This window comes from Thamnophis sirtalis, unplaced genomic scaffold (genome assembly GCF_051295495.1).
Source record: "Thamnophis sirtalis isolate CommonGarterSnake01/CBP01778 unplaced genomic scaffold, rThaSir2_p1.2 scaffold_2, whole genome shotgun sequence".
Lineage (NCBI taxonomy): Eukaryota > Metazoa > Chordata > Lepidosauria > Squamata > Natricidae > Thamnophis > Thamnophis sirtalis.
This window is the reverse complement of record NW_028261382.1, coordinates 68764487-68781507: the sequence shown is the minus strand read 5'-3', so window position 1 is coordinate 68781507 and position 17021 is coordinate 68764487. Positions and strand designations below refer to the sequence as shown.

Genomic DNA, 17021 nt, shown 5'->3' with positions numbered 1-17021 from the left:
CTGGAGAGCCAGGGATGGAGGCTATTCCTCCATCCTAGTGCTCCTTGACCTCTCAGTGGCCTTCGATACCATCGACCATGGTATCCTTCTGCGACGGTTACGAGAGGTGGGAGTGGGCGGCACCGTTTTTCGGTGGTTCTCTTACCTCTCGGACAGGTCGCAGTCGGTGTTAGTTGGGGGAGAGAGGTCGACCCCTAGGCCCCTGAAATATGGGGTTCCTCAGGTTTCGGTCCTATCCCCCCTTCTGTTCAATATCTACATGAAGCCACTGGGTGAGATCATTCGACGGCACGGGATAAAATACCATCAATATGCGGACGATACTCAGTTGTATCTGTCCGCCCCGTGCCAACTCAGTGAAGCGGTTGACATGATGTGCCGGTGCCTGGAGGCTGTCAGGGTCTGGATGGGAGTTAACAAGCTTGTACTCAATCCAGACAAGACCGAGTGGCTCTTGTGTTTCCCTCCCAAGAATTTGGCCAGTATTCCATCACTCAGGCTGGGGGGTGAAAATTTACGCCCCTCAGACAGGGCACGCAACTTGGGAGTCCTCCTGGACCCACAGCTGACCTTAGAACATCATCTGTCGGCTGTGACCAGGGGGGCATTTGCCCAGGTTCACCTGGTGCACCAGTTGCGCCCCTACCTGAACCGAGAGGCACTCGTGACAGTCACTCATGCCCTCGTGACCTCAAGACTGGACTACTGCAATGCGCTCTACATGGGGCAGCCTTTGAAGAGTATTCGGAGACTACAACTCGTCCAGAATGCAGCCGCGCGAGCGATTGTGGGTGCACCTCGGTACACCCATGTTACACCTATTCTCCGCGAGCTGCACTGGTTACCGATCGGTCTCCGGATACGCTTCAAAGTGCTAGTCGTAACTTATAAAGCCCTTCATGGTATTGGACCTGGGTACTTGAGAGACCGCCTGCTGCCAATTACCTCCCACAGACCCGTTAGATCGCACAGGGTTGGCCTCCTCCGGGTTCCGTCTACCAGCCAATGCCATCTGGCTACCACCCGGGGGAGGGCCTTCTCTGTTGCAGCTCCGGCCCTTTGGAATGAACTCCCCGCGGAGATTCGGACCCTCACCCCTCTCCAGGCCTTCCGGAAAGCCATCAAAACCTGGCTGTGCCGGCAGGCCTGGGGTTGATGAGTTCCCCTCCCCTCTCGACTTGTATGGCTGTATGACTCTTGTGTATTTTAATTACGTGTATTGTGTTTGTATCCCCTTTCCCCTTTTGAGTTGTTCGCCGCCCTGAGTCCCTCCCGGAGAAGGGCGGCATACAAATAAATTAAATCTTAAATCTTAATTATAAACTGGAATAAATCAGCTTTAATACTCTTGTATTATAATAATAACTGTAGAAGCAATCAAGATTTTAAGTTGAGTTTGTTTATCTTGGGCTAAGGATTTCCAGGAATTCTTCTCAACCAGGATGTGGAAAGGAAGATAAATGTAACTAGGAGGAATTTAATTCTACAGTTAATTGCAAGGCCTTCCTGTAAAGTGTGTGACATTCTTTTAAATTAAACTAAGGGAACAAGAGGATCAGCCATATTGGACTTAATTCTCACTAATAGAGATGAAATGATAGAAGGTGTTGAAGCTACAGGAACCTTGGGTTCAAGTGATCATGCAATATTGGAATTCAACATTATACAAACACAAGTAGTAGAACAAAGTCAAACAAGAGTCTTGGTCATTAAGAGAGCTAATTTCAATAAATTCAGAGAGAGCTTGGGAAGGATTCCATGGATGAGAATCCTCAAGGGGAAAACAACTTCTTAGCTTGGGAAATTTTGAAAAGTGAGATTATAAAAGCCTAGTCTAATACAATACCAATGAAGAAGAAAAATAATAGCTCTCAAAAGAAACCAGCATGGCTGCATAAAGAACTCTCCGACAAATTGAAAGACAAAAAGGACAAGTATAAAAAGTGGAATAAGGGGCAAATAACTAAGGCAGCAGCAAATAGTCCCAGCCTGTAAAGATAAAGTGAGGAAAGCTAAAACTCACTAAAATAAAGGCTTGCAACAAAAAGCTTGCAACAAATGTAAAGTAAAAAAATAACCAAAAAAAAGCTTCTTCCAACATGTTAAAAAAAGAAAAAAGCAAGGAAACAATTGGTCCATTGCTGGGAGAAAGGTGCCAAGCAACAGGGAGAAAGCAGAACTACTTATCGTATTTTTCGGACTATAAGTCAGAGTATAAGAGGCACCATGATTTTGAAGAGGTAAATTTTAAAAAGTTTCTGCACTGTGCAGGCCTCCCAAACCCTGTGCATGCTTCATTTTTTGCTTTAAAAGGAGCATGCAGAGCTTTGGAAGGTTTGTAGAGTGCTCCTGGGGGCTGGGAGGGTGGGGAATGAGCAAAAAAATGGACCATTTTCTGCAAAAAACAAAAGGGCATGCAGAGGCTTTGGGAGGCTTGTAGAGTACTCCTGAGGGATGGGGAGGGCAAAAATGAGCAAAAAAAATATGCTTGTTTTTGTCCTCTCCAGTCCACAGGAGCACTTTGCAAGCCTCCCAAACCTTCTGCATGTCCATTTTTGCAAAGGGGATCGGGTTTCGATAGGTCAAAAATGCTGTATTCAGTGTATAAGATGCACCCAGATTTTCACTGTCTTTTGGGGGCAAAAAAGGTGCATCTTATACTCCCAAAAATACCGTAACTTATTTTTTGCATCTGCCTTCACACAAAGGGAAAAACAGTCCAACCTATCAAAAAAAGCACCACAAAAATCAGATTAGGAACACAAGTTAAAATAGGGAAGAAAATGGTAAGTGAACACCCGTCTACCCTAGACTGTGACGTGCGGTGAGCTTTATGACTGGTGAGGCAGCTTTTTAGAGTTGTGGACTTCAACTTCCAGAATTCCACAGCAAGGCATGCTCAGTTCCGATTTAAAGCGACAGCATTTTTCCCCTTTGCAAAATAAGTTTTCCCATTCTTTTTCTTCTCTCTCCCCTTCCTTCCTCCCTCTCTCCCACCCTCCCCCTCTCTCAAACAGACACACGAACACAGAGAAATTGGATCCCTCTCTCACTCACTCACTCTCAAACAAACACAAACACGGAAGTTGGATTGGATATATTTTCCAAAGGCTTGAAAGCAGCTCCTCTGCCATACCCCCCCTTCCCCTGCTGCCTTCTGATCAAACTTTTTGAATTCCTCCCCCCTCCCCACACATGCACCTTTTCCAGCTGTTTCAGAGACGATTTCAACTCTGCTTCTGCGTCCCTCATGAAAGGCCAGAGCTCTGAGTCAGACTGAACTAGTTGCTCCCAGAGAACTCTAAAAAGCCTCTAAAAATGCCCTCTACAGGAGGCGAGAGAACACGTGCCTCCTTTGCATACGAAATTTTTTGCTTGTTAACCCTTGCTTAACTCTTAAAAGGCGAAAAATTGCTTATGCACAGGATGCCCCTATTTCTCTGGCCTCCTCCTATAGTAAACACTAAGCACTGTTCCAAGTCACTGTGAATCTGGTAGCAACTACCTTGGCTTTAATTATTTAAAAAAAACTCTTTAAAATTCTTTCCTTTTCCTCATGACTGGTGAGGCCACGCCTCCCCTGCCTCTAGTGACTGCACATCCCTGACCCTAGACAAATTCAAATTACCAGGACCAGATGGATTACACCCCAGGGTTCTGAAGGAACTGGCAGATGAGATCACAAAACCACTGAACTATATCTTTCAAAGATCCTGGAGCATCGGGGAACTGCCAGAGGACTGGAAAAGAACTGATGTAGTTCCCATCTTCAAAAAAGGAAAAAAATAGATCCAGGAAACTACAGACCTATCAGCCTAACTTCAATACCAGGGAAGATTCTGGAAAAGATAATCAAACAACAAATCAGCAAACATCTAGAAGCAAACAAAGAAATAACCAAAAGCCAACATGGGTTTGTCAAAAACAGATCATGCCAAACTAATCTTATTGCATTCTTTGACAAAGAGACAAAATTAATGGACCAGAGGAATACTGTTGATATAGTTTACTTGGACTTCAGTAAGGCATTTGATAAGGTAGACCATAACCTATTACTAGATGAAGAAAAATGTGGGTTAGACAGCATCACCACAAGGTGGATTCATAACTGGCTGACCAACTGCACTCAACGTGTAGTCCTCAATGGAACTGCATCTACATGGAGGGAAGTATGCAGTGGAGTACCCCAAGGCTCTGTTTTAGGCCCAGTACTTTTCAACATCTTCATCAATGATTTGGATGAGGGAATAAATGGGGAACTCATCAAATTTGCAGATGACACCAAATTGGCAGGAATAGTCAACACTCCAGAAGATAGTCTCAAGATACAGAAGAATGTTGACAGACTTGAACATTGTGCACTGTCTAAGAAAATGAAATTCAGTGGTGAGAAATGTAAGGTTTAACACAGTGTTTCTCAACCTTGGCAACTTGAAGATGTCTGGACTTCAACTCCCAGAATTCCCCAGCCAGCGAATGCTGGCTGGGGAATTCTGGGAGTTGAAGTCCAGACATCTTCAAGTAGCCAAGGTTGAGAAACACTGGTTTAACATTTAGGCAAGAAAAACAAAATGCACAGGTACAGTATAGGTGGTACCTTGCTCAATAGTAGTAACTGTGAGAGGGATCTTGGAGTCCTAGTGGACAACCATTTAAATATGAGCTAGTAGGTTGTTGTAGCTGCCAAAAAAGTCAACACAGTTCTAGGCTGCATAAACAGAGGGATAGAATCAAGATCACATGAAGTGTTAATACCATTTTATAATGCCTTGATATGGCCTTACTTGGAATACTGCATTCAGTTTTGATCGCCACAATGTAAAAAAGATGTTGATACTCTGGAAAGAGTTCAGAGAAGAGCAACAAAGATGATTAGGGGACTAGAGGCTAAAACAGGAAGAATGGTTGCAGTCTAGTGAAAAGAAGTACTAGGGGAGACATGGTAGCAGTATTCCAATATCTCAGGGGTTGCCACAAAGAAGAGGGAGTCAAGCTATTCTCCAAAACTCCTGAGGGCAGGACAAGAAGCAAAGGGTGGAAACTAATCAAGGACAGAAACGGCTTAGAACTAAATTTCCTGACAATTAGAACAATTAATCAGTGGAACAACTTGCTTCCCGAAGTTGTAAATGCTTCAACAATGGAAGTTTTTAAGAAGATATTGGGTAACAATTTGCCTGATGTGGTATAGGGTTTCCTGCCTGAGCAGGGGGTTGGACTAGAAGACCTCCAAGGTCCCTTCCAACTATGTTATTCTATTTCCAAGAGATCAGATAAATTTCCTTGGTAGGAACATCTTACAAGAGTTTACCTTTTGAGAAAGGTAGATTTACTGATCCGCTGTCCTTCAGCTGGGCCCTCATCTGAGGTCAGTCAGTTGAACAGGGAAATTCAGCATTTAGGTCTTTAGGCTCATCTTGAGAATTATTATCAGGGGATCTGGGTGAGAATGGGAATCCCTGCTGGGAAGGGGATTTGCAAGAGTGCAGGGCTGTAAGAAAGCAGATGCCTGGGGCCCTTCCCCATGAAAACTTTGTTTATGGGATAATAATTTAATTTAAAAACAGGATCTAAATATTTGTTTTTAGTGAAGTGAGACTTTAATAACATTCTGTAACCGTTTGGTTCAAATGCAGCTGTTTTTAAAACTTTGGTAGAGATAAAAATAAGCTTGATCTTTTTCAGTGTTTCATTAAATGTAAATATTTATTTTTTGGTCCAGTTGTTGGCCAACAGCACTCTGGAATGAGGAATGTCATTTTCCAGCTGTTTGTTTCTGTAGAAACAGAAAGCCTGACTCTTGGGACAGAGGTCCAAATGAACTGCCCTGTTTAAAAGCTGGCTTGGATATTTATACAGAAAGTTTATTATTTATAACCTGTCAATCTATGTAACTTTTTTCACAAGGCTTGCGTTCACATTTAGTTGGTTGTATTTAGTGGTGAAATTCAGATTGTTTTACTACTGGTTCTGTGGGTGTGGCTTGGTGGGTGTGGCAGGAGAAGGATACTGCAAAATCTCCATTCCCAGCTCACTCTGGGACCAGCCAGAGGTGGTATTTGTCGGTTCTCTGAACTACTCAAAATTTCCGCTACTGGTTCTCCAGAACCTTTCAGAACCTGCTGGATTTCACCCCGGTTGCATTTGTCATTTCTGCTCCAAGATTTGTCATATTTAGTGCAAATTACTCACAATGGGTCCTTGTGAAACCTTCCTAATCCTCTGCTACCTACCTGGATTGTTGTCAGTTTCTCAGCAAAGTGAAGTGTAGACAGTCCAGTTCATAATTGAATCAGTTCTAACATTTGGTGGGTCATTTCTACAGAGCTTGATTAATTTTTGCCTAATACTATTTAAAAGCATTGGCTGAAACCTTTTCTTGTGAAGTTAATTGAGGAGAAAAGCCGCAGACAGCAAGCGTTTGTTTTCCAGATCATAGCTTATGCAGACATTTCCTGGGTTATTTAGAGGGTGCTTTTGTGTTGCTGTCTCCAAGATTTCAAGGGGAATCTGCCTATTTGAAGGATTTATTTACTCTATATTCATTGTTTTATATTCTTAAGATATCAGGCTATAAAACAATATTATCACTGGTTTTTAAGTTCCACAGCTTTGGAGGACTTAATTTGCCTTATCAGTCAATACCCTTTCTTCAAGGAAAGTGGAGCTGATGAAATTTATATTAGTTATTACATGGTTTATCAAATAACAAGCCTGAAACACAGTTAAACAATGTGAAATCAATTGGTTGTGAATTGCAGGAAATATAATAGCAACCAAACAAGGCTCTACGGGACATTAAATGGTTGGTTGCTATCATTTTGCTCTTGGAGATTGGAATATTAGCTGTTTGGATTTATTCTTGCCAGATGAGGGATTATCAATGGGGTTATTAATGTGACGGGCTCAATTGTGTCTTAAGAATGCAATTGTTCTTCTTGTTGCCTCCTTGGTGTTTGGAGTAAAGAGATGACATTTGGAGACAATATTGTTCTGCCTACATAATGTTGTTATTTAGTTGAGCATAACAGGTAGTGCTCAACTTAGAACCATTTACTTAATTGGTTCAAAGTTATGACAGTGCTGAAAAATGTGACTTACCACTGGTACATGCACTTATGACCGTTGTGGTGACCCCATGGTCACATAACCAAAATTTGGCTCCTTGACAACTGCATATATTTACAAGAGTTGCAGTATCCCGGAGTGCCACTTCTGACCTTCCCAGGAGCTTTTCAACAAGAAAAATCAATGGTGAAAACCAGGTTCACTTAAGATATGTGTGATTCACTTAACGACCATGGCAAAAAGATCATAAAATCAGTCACAACTCACTTAATGACCATATCAATTAGTGATAGAAGTTCTGATCCCAATTCTGGTCATATCAATAGCAACAGCATTTAGGCTTACATACCACTCCACAGTGCTTTACAGCCCTCTCTGAGTGGTTTACAGAGTCAGTCTTTTGCCCCAACAATCTGGGTCTTCATTTTACTGATCTCGGAAGGGCGGAAGGCTGAGTCAATCTTGAGCCAGTCAGAATCAAACTCCTGGCATTGGAATGCAGAATTAGCCTGCAATACTGCATTCTAACCACTGCGTCATCCCGGCTCATAAGTCCTAGTAAGGTGAGGACTACTTGTAAACATTTTTTTAAGTCTATTGATGATGAGGTCATCCACAACTCTCCTTGTCTTTCAGGGTTCAATTTCACCAAAGTGGATCTGGAAGAACCAAACAGAAGAACAAGGGTCTATCACTACATTGCAGAGACCTTGAAGTTTGCCAATGGCCAAAGAGCAAAATTAGATGACCCTACATTTTCTAAAATAAATGAGGTGGGTCTTTCCTGGGACTGCCTTCAGATTTTTGGAATTACCTTAGGGTCAGCAGCTCAGTGCTTAGAGTCATCCTGATGCCCACTTGCATGTCTAGTAAATGTGTCTTAAAACATGGTACTTTGCTCCTAGGACCTTTAATCTTAGATGGCAAGGACAGTGTTCTTATTGGGCTTTTTTAAAACTTCCAAATGAGTGGAAGTTAATTCCATTTTATTCTTTACATATTCACCATTTATAGCCTGTATTTCCAAAGCATTCTTTGCAAGGTAGGTCTTAATTGTCCCCTAAACATTATAAAAATGAGCTGGATATTTTCCTGCAGTTTAGCTCCTTCAATTATTTTGAAAGGAGAAAATGGCCCCGAGAACTCTCCGATGCTGTTCACAGCACAGAAAAAGATGTGCCAATTGTTAGATTACATCATGAAAATCAGCACTTAAAGACTGATTTTCAGTCCTCACCACTGTTTGCATGTGATATGAAAAGAGAGTCCTGAATTTCTAATTAATATGCAAAAAACTGATTTTTGCAACAGCTCTGAAGAAGTCAAATAAAGATAAAAAGTTCAAATTTACAAGCAGAATAAGGAAAATATTAAAGTTTTTCTGACTTCATATTGGATGAAGATGCTAGAAGGATAAGAGGCCAGCTATTTAATTTACAGCAGCCTTGACCTGAGACATTGGCACACCTGGTGTACTAATGCAGAAAAGGGAGTCTTCCTTTTCTTGTGTGCCCTGTTCCGCTTTTCCTGGCCACAGTGCACCATAAAAGGACACATCTTTCTATAATGGGCTGTATGGCTCAGTTGCTGGGAAAGGAAGCTCTGAGCCCAGCGCCTTCGGCTTCCCTTGCTCCACTGTCCATCCACATTTGTCCAGAAATTCCATGTTCTATTCACGGCTCTTCAGGCTTGTGGGCATTTTGGAAGGTGGTCTCAGGGCCACCCATGGCAGGTCTCCTTCCTGACTGGAATACCCACCTTTTCAGGAGGTTCTCCATGAGATGATATCAGATGCCTTTGCTGACCACATCAGGCAGTTGATCGACGACCGGGGAGACCACCCAACCAGCCACTATGACCCAGCCCAGCTGAAAGTGGCTCCTTTTGGCACCTCCCACGTGGCCGTTTTGGCAGAAGACGGGAGTGCTGTTTCTGCCACCAGCACCATCAACCACCCGTAAGTGGGGGAAGATGTGGACCTGTGAGGCTGAGGGCAGCCTTGACCGTTTGGCCCTCCACAAGGTCTCACCCTTGATTTTGTTGCTTCCCCTTCCAGTTAAGGTCTCTGCAGAAGCCCCTGTGGTCACTCCATTGAAAGCCACTCCCATTTTCAGGGTCCACCCACAATTCCATGTCTGAAGCTGACCCATTCTCACATCGGTTGCAGGCACAATCCTGCTCCTCCTTTGTTAACCAAAGGTCCCGCAGGCAAAAAGCTGGTAAAATGTTAGGGAGGTTGCTTGCCCCCTTCACTGGGAGTCAGGGCATGTCCCTCCAGAGTCCCCTCCCAAGAGCCTCTGAGCTGGCAGAAGAGCTTTGTCTCCTGAAGGAGAGGCCTTCCTTCCTAGGAGATGTGCTAAAAATGCCCGAGTGAGGTGGGGACGTTTGCTGAGGCTGGCAGGAAAAGGGTTCTCTGAGGACTTGTGATATGAAGTTTCCAAGACAGAGGAGACAGCACTAGCCATGGCCCTTTAGACATATGCTGCTCCACAGGGCTTTACAGCCCCCTCTAAGCGATTTGCAGGCTCAGCCCCTTGCCCACAACAATCTGGCTCCTCATTTTACCCACTTTGGAAGGATGGAAGGCTGAGTCAACCTTGAACCTGGTGAGAATCGAACTGCTGGCAGTCAGCAAAATTAGCCTGCAACACTGCATTCTAGCCACTGTGCCACCACAGCTCTTAAATAGTTTAATAGAAATAGTTTGGGGCAAGAAATAGTTTGAAAGGGTCATCTCTGCTTCTTGCTTGTCTGTTCAGCAGAGAGAGGCCAGGACAGAGGTGGGTTCCTACCAGTTCACACCTATTCGGTAGAACCGGTTCGTCAAATCTACCGAACCGGTTAGAAGAGGTTCCACCAGTGGACCCGGAAAGCAGGCCACACCTACAGAAGAGGTTCCAAAAAATTTTGAAACCCACCACTGAAGAGCAGGTACAGCTCTGATTCGCTGGCAAGCCAGCCCTTCCCGCCTCCCTCTCCAGTGGTGAGATGGCTGTCTTCCTTCAGGAGCAGGTAGCTAAGCGGGAGAAGGACAGGCAGCCAAGTGGGGGGACAATGACGACAGAGAAGGCAGCTGCTGTTACGGCACACACTCCCAGCCCCACTTTGTCAACAGGCAAACAAGCTCGGAACAGAAATGTGGCAGGAAATGTGGCAGAAGGCTGTCTTCAATTCAGGGAAGGGACTGCAGCCTCAGGGCTCCATCTGAAAGAGCCGTCACTCAGCCAGTGCCCCAGAAAGCACTGTGGAGCTTCTGCCTTGGACAGGGTTCTGCTCTGCTCTCCCTGTTGAACAGGAGGCACATCATCAGGGGTCTCTACCTCGGCAGCTCCTAGATAACAACTCTGCCACTACTCAGCAGACCAAAGGAGGCAAAGAGGCCAGTTAGAAAGGCACATTACCTGTGCACACCAACAAGGCTGTCAGCAGCTTGCATAGGTTCATTAGGCTGTGGCCACTGCGAGTGGAGAAAGCCAGATCCCCATCAGAGCCTGGATTCCCAGGCCCAACAGAGATGGGGCGACAGGGGGTGGGGGGGGAGAACGCAATCCAGGCTGGGCTTGGATGGCCAGAGCACCGATGGGGATCGAGCTTTCCCTGCTCGTGGTGGCCACATTTTATCTGCTGGGAATGGGCACGCTTTTACCACCTCTACTCAGCCTTTCTAACTGGCCACTTTGCTTCAGTGATGGCACTGGCCTAATGGACCTGTGTGAGCTCCACAGTGCTTTTGGGGCACTGCCTGAGTGACACAACTCCTCCCACGGTCCCTTACCTGAACTGAAGGCAGCCTTCTACCTTACAGCCCCCACCCCCAATTGCATATCCATTCCGAGCTTGTGTGCCTGTTGGCAAAGCTAGCGAGACGCTAGCGAGCTAGGGAGTGGGCGCTGCAACAGCCACCACTTCCGCCCCTCCCCTCACTTTGCTGCCCATCCTTCTCCTGCTCGGCTGCCCACTCCTGAAGGACAACAGCTGTCTCCCCCACTGGAGAGGGAGGGTTGCAACCAAATTCTGGGAAGTGCGGCTCATGAGTAGCCAGTTTTCCTTCCACGCAAGTGGGCAAGTCAGCAGGGCACTACCCAAACCACCGGGCCTTTGAGCCCTCTTACTCCAGCCTTGGGATGGATGCCACTTCCTAACCCCCCCCCCCCGTGATGCTTCAGGGAAGCCCAGTTGGGCGCCACATGTTGGGTCTGGTAGTGGACAGGGAAATGTGGCACTTTCCCCCATTTCCTGTAAGGCCTGCTGGCAAAGCACCCCTCTCATGCACTCACCGTTACAGTCGGGTGCGCGCGAGGGGAACACACTATACGCACAGGCCAAGGGCAAGACCTGTGAGAGGGCCAAGGAGGTGACCTGATTTCCAACCGCACACCAAAAGAGATGAGAGGGGGTAGGCAGCAACTGCCCCACACCATACTCACCTTGTCTTCGGAGCAATAGTAGAAGGCAGAGGCACAGGGGAGAGGAATGCAGTCCCGCAGGCTGGATGTATCGGGCAACCACGTGCCTGACACATGGGATGGAGCAGGCATGTGATCCGCATCACTTGCCTCACCCGCCCCTCTGCCTGCTGCCGATGCAAGTGCTGCCACCGCCATGCCAGTTTCTTGGAGGGTAAGATGTGGGGTCCCTGCCCATCCCCCAAGCCCTCTGGCAGTCATGGCACCTCTCCCCAAGACCCCCATTAGTCAGGAAAAACCAGCCATGCGAGATGTGGGTGGGAGTCGCCAGGTAGCAGGTGGAGCAGGGGGCGGGGCTGAATCCCTCCACCGTGCATGCTAGATACATTGTGTTGGCGGGCCAGATCTGGCCCGTGGACCATAGTTTGAAGATCCCTGATTTACAAACATAAATATATATAGTGAGTTGAGTTTCAGATAAGCATAAATATAGTTTTATTTAGTGTAGTCCATAGGTTCCCCGATTTTTGGTTTTCAGAGAACTTAGTGCCTCAGTGGTTTTCATGGCACCTCTAGGCCAGAACCCTGACTAGATATCTAGCAGAGGTGGGTTGCTGCCGGTCCTCACCGGTTCTCGCGGACCGGTTGGTGATTGGACTGGAAGTATGCCTGCCCCACTCCCAGCCCTGTATACCCGTCCCGGACGGATGGTATTTTGTCCCTTCTGTTTCCCCGTTGCTCAGAAAAGCAACTTTTGGAAGGTCTTTTGCTAGCAGGCAGGTTCTAGGACGCCTGCTGCCATCAAAGGACCTTCCCAGAGTTGCTTTTCTGAGCAATGGGGAGACAGAAGGGACAAAATACCAGGAAGACAAGGAACGCAAGGTGGATCCCTCCCTCCATGGATGGGCTCCGGACCAGCGGAGCCTCCTCCTCCTTTTTAACCAGGCAGGTGGCTATCAGAGAGAAGAGGGCAGTTTCTTGGAGGGTTTCTTGCCCATGGGCTTGTGCAGCGGTTTCTTGCCCATGGGCTTGTGCAGCAGCCGAAGAACAGGAGGCGAGGATTCGGCTGCTGCACAAACCCACATAGCGTGTGCTGAACTCTTCTCTCTTGACAGCAGCCTGGGTAAAAAGAAGGACGAGTCCCAAGGGAGTGGGCGGCATACAAATTTTATTAAATTGAAATTGAATTGAAATTGAAAATTGCTGGTCCGAAGCCCAGCAGTAGCAGTAGTTTCCCTCTTCCTCCGCCAGCTCACCGCCCCCTCCTTTGCTTAGGCTCCCCGCTGGGTTTATGCCCCTCCTGACGTGCTTTGCAACTGCTGGAACCCACACGGACCTCTTCATGGTGCTGTCTGGGCAACCTGGTTCTGGGGATCCCCCCCCCCCCAAAAAAAAGAACTGTCTGCCCGTCTCTCCAGATTTTGTGGCTTTCAGGATTTTCTTTTTAAAAAACGCCTCTCCGGGCGATCTTGATAACCTGCGAGGTTGCTTTGGAAGGGGACAGATGGGCAGCATTTCCCCCTGACCCCCTCCCTGGGTGCCTGCAGCTTCGGAGCCTGCAGCCTTAAAGCAAGCCTTTGCACAGTAAAAAAAATCTTCTCACGAGCGAGAGGTTCTTAATTGCCTTTACTGTGCAGGTTGCTGCAGGCTCCAAGGCTGCAGACACCCAGGGATGGGGTGGAGGGGAATGCTGCCCGTCTTCCCCCTCCCAAAGCAACCTCACAGATTTTCAAGATCATCTGCAGAGGCGTTTTTAAAAAGAAAATGGTCTTCTTGGGAGGGGGAATGGGCTGCGCTCAGAGGAGCCAGTGCCTGGGGCGTCCTGAAGCAGTGCCCGCCAACATGTCCATTAGAAAAGCCCTAAGGGCAAGTGCAGCAGCGTCGCACCCACCTCCGTCCTGCCGGCTGCCCAGCAACGCATCCCCGCCGCCTCCTCCTACTCAGCGGGAGGGCTGGGTAGGGGCGCGGGCATGGCCCAGGAGTGGGCGGTTAACGGGGGGCGCTGCCCAGCCAGTCCTCGACCTGATTACCAAACTAGGTAATGAAATGCCTGTAAGAAAACCACCAAGCTCAGAAAGCAGCAAGGATCCCACTATCCCCCACCTCCTCTTTCTCCCTCTCTTTCTCCTTTGGGGGGGGAAGGAGGAGAAAGGACAAAAAAGAGAAAGAACATGGTGGTTTTAAATTATTTTTAGGGAATTTTTATTTATTTATTGTTTATAGAATGTTTATTACAAGATACGTTATTCTTTTTTGCAAATGTTTTATTTATGATGCAATATGTTGCTTTTAAGTGTACAGGTTGGTGCATGGTTTATGTGTCTCAAGGTGGCTGCTTTTCTATGGGCAGGCCAAGTTGGTGCAAGGCAGCTTTGCCAGATTTTGTGTGTTTCTGTGTGATACCTGGTTCATTGTTTAGGTAATTGTGAGGTGGTTGCTGGTTCTGTGAGCTTCCTGGCACTGTCCTTTATAATTTCCCACAATGTCTTGATGGTTTTTATTCCAGTGGCTTTGTCTTTCCTGTTCTTAGGGTTAGGAAAAAAAACTGGTTTCATCTACAGTCTTTGCAAAGTCCCCCACTCGGTCACATGGCCGGCAAGCCACTCCCACCTGGTCACATGGCTGGCAAGCCACTCCCACCTGGTCACATGGCTGACAAGCCACTCCCACCTGGTCACATGGCCGGCAAGCCACTCCCACAAAGGAGGCCACACCCACAGAGTAGGTTCGAAAATTTTTTGAAATCTACCACTGGCCCAGGAGGACCCTTCCTTTTTTTTGAGTATTTTTGAGTATTTTATTAAGATTTATAGGCCGCCCTTTTCCCTGAGGGGACTCAGGGCGGCTTACAATCATTAGGGAGGGGGTACAATACAAAATAAACAATATATAAACAAAATAAAGTAGTAAAAACACAACATGCATTCTACATTCAACACTCGGGTGGGGCAAATTCCTTATTAACCTCCTGGGGCTACTTGCCTCGTCACGAGGTCTAGGGCCACGAGAGATGGATCTTTTATAGGCCAGCACAAACAGCATCCCCATCAGATTTCCAGAGGACGCCTCTGGGGGCCTCTGATCCTGGCAGGACCTGCCCATCTGTATTCCAGGAGGTGCATAAGGCCCCACTCAGAGCCTCTTGATTAAGGCAATGTTCCTGTCCATCTTCTCCCCTCCCCCCTCTGCTTTCTCTGTGCTTAGGTTTGGCTCAATGGTCTATTCTCAGCAAACTGGAATCATCTTAAACAATGAGCTGGCGGATTTTTGCATGAAGCAGTCTAGCAAAAACATTTTTCCAGGTAAGGACCATTCCCTACCCCCCACTCCCACCCCACAGAAGGTCACACTGAATTATTTGGCTCTTCCTTAGATGCTAGAATTGCTGAGGAAGTGTGCAAGCGGGGTGCTACGAAATGCATGGATGTTGGGGTTTCCTAAGAGATGGATCCTGTAGAGAACTACTACTTTGGGGTCCTTGGTGCTCTCTGAGTTTGGTTGATTTATTACAAACATTTCATTACCTGCTGATCATGTTACCTAGTTTGGTAATAAAATGTTTGCAAGAAAACAACCAAGCTCAGAGAATGGCAGTTGGACTTACCTGAACTGCATGTTTAGAAGAGAAGCGTGGGAGGAGTAACACATGGGTATTAACCAAGCCTTCTTGCCTATTGGAGACTGAAGTATTAATCTTTTGGAGCCACACCTCCTGACCTCCTCCGACTCTCCCAGATTAACCGATGGATCGTAGCCGACTCTGAAAGGAAGGACAAACAAAAACAGCCAACACATATCCTTCCTAATTGCTAGCGCTGAACCTGGACTCGCTCAGGCGGGGTGCCCAGAATGGGAGGGAAGTGACTCCTCCCACGCTTCTCTTCTAAACATGCAGTTCAGGTAAGTCCAACTGCCAGTTTCCGAAGAGAAGGCGTGGGAGGAGAAACACATGGGACATACCAAAGCTAGATGTCCTGGGAGGGATTAGCTGGGCCTGAGCCCCCTGGGGAGTCCAGAACCCCCTGCAGAACCCTCCTGCCGAAGGCAGCCTCGGCGGAGGCGGAGGCGTCCAGTCAGTAATGTTTAATGAAGGGAGAAGGAGAAGCCCAGGCGGCCGCCCGGCAGATCTCCTCTATGGGGGCCTGGGTGGACCAGGCTGCAGAGGTGGCTGCACTTCTAGTGGAATGAGCCGTGATGCCCTCAGGGACCTGAAGTCCTTGAGCCCTGTAGGCCTGTGAGATGGCCGCTCTAATCCATCTACTGATGGTGGCCGGGGAGACCTTGGCTCCCCGGGAGGAAGGCTGATAAGACACGAACAGAGTCTCCGAGCGCCTAAAGGGGGCCGTGCGCTTCAGGTATATGCGCAAGGCTCTCCTGACATCCAGCTTGTGCCAGGATTTCTCCCTGTCACCTGAAGGGTGAGGACAGAAGTCCAGGAGAATAATCTCAAGAGCCCTGTGAAAGGGGGAATTAACCTTGGGCATGAAAGCGGGGTCCAGCCTGAGGATGACCCGGTTATCTAAGAAAGTGCAGAGGTCCGCCCTGTTGATTTCAGAAACTCTCCTGGCCGAGGTGATGGCGACCAGGAAGACGACCTTTTTTTTAATATATATTTTATTATGTTTTCATTCTATACAATCACATATTCACTGTGCTTAATCAGGGCATATAACATTGAATAATAAGCACGGCCCTCACTTATATAGAAAATGCCCTCTACAATACAAACCCAGTATACCACCTTAGCCTGCCATACACCCTCTTTCAACCCCCTCCAACTTTCATTCTTCCTTCTCACACACCCCTCTACGCCTACTTCCCCTCCCCTTCTTTCTAACCTTAACCCTATCACTCCCTCTCCATTCCCTCCCTCCCTTCTCCTCCTCCTCTCTCTCACCCTCTCCACCCTCCTTCTTCTTTCACTCGACTCTTTCCTTCGGTATCTATTACCTTCCAGTATATTCGGTTTGTTCTATTTTCGCACTAACATTGAAAAGCCACAGTATACAAATACAATCATGGAATTTAACACATATTGTATTTCCCCCCTCCCCCCTCCCCCTAAATCCCCACCTCCCTTCCCTCCCCCCGACTTCCCAAAGACCATACGTGGTATAATTTTTGAACAATCACAGTCTAAAATATCTCTACATTGAACTCAGCTTCTTACTGTTACCCAAATTTTAAACAATTTAAATTATTACTGATACTAAGCATAAGCTATCTGGAGTTTCTTAGTCCCATATTTACTTTTTATGTAATCAATCCACTTTTTCCAGTCTCGTTTATATCTCTCGTTTGAATGTTCTTTGAGATATGCTGAGATTTTGGCCATTTCGGCTAAGTTCATAACTTTCAAAGTCCATTCTTGAATTGTAGGTAAATCTTTCTTCTTCCAATACTGCGCCACCAAGAGTCTTGCTGCCGTTATTAAATACAGAATCAAATTAGTCTCTGCTACTGTAAAATCAATACATATACCCAGTAAAAACAACTGTGGGGTAAATTTTATCCTTCTTTTAAAGATGTTTTGCAGGATCCACCATA

At 46.8% G+C, this 17021-nt stretch overlaps 1 protein-coding gene across 2 annotated transcripts in view; it reads left to right on the top strand.

Moving 5' to 3' along the window:
* The window catches only part of GGT5 (gamma-glutamyltransferase 5), a 49233-nt gene that overhangs the window by 19034 nt on the left and 13178 nt on the right, over nucleotides 1-17021 (top strand). For both annotated transcript variants that reach the window (XM_087705931.1, XM_087705930.1), the window contains 3 exons: nucleotides 7705-7841; nucleotides 8835-9025; nucleotides 14679-14776. In XM_087705931.1, coding sequence (XP_087562057.1) covers nucleotides 7705-7841; nucleotides 8835-9025; nucleotides 14679-14776 — 426 coding nt within the window. The remainder of the gene's footprint in view (nucleotides 1-7704; nucleotides 7842-8834; nucleotides 9026-14678; nucleotides 14777-17021) is intronic.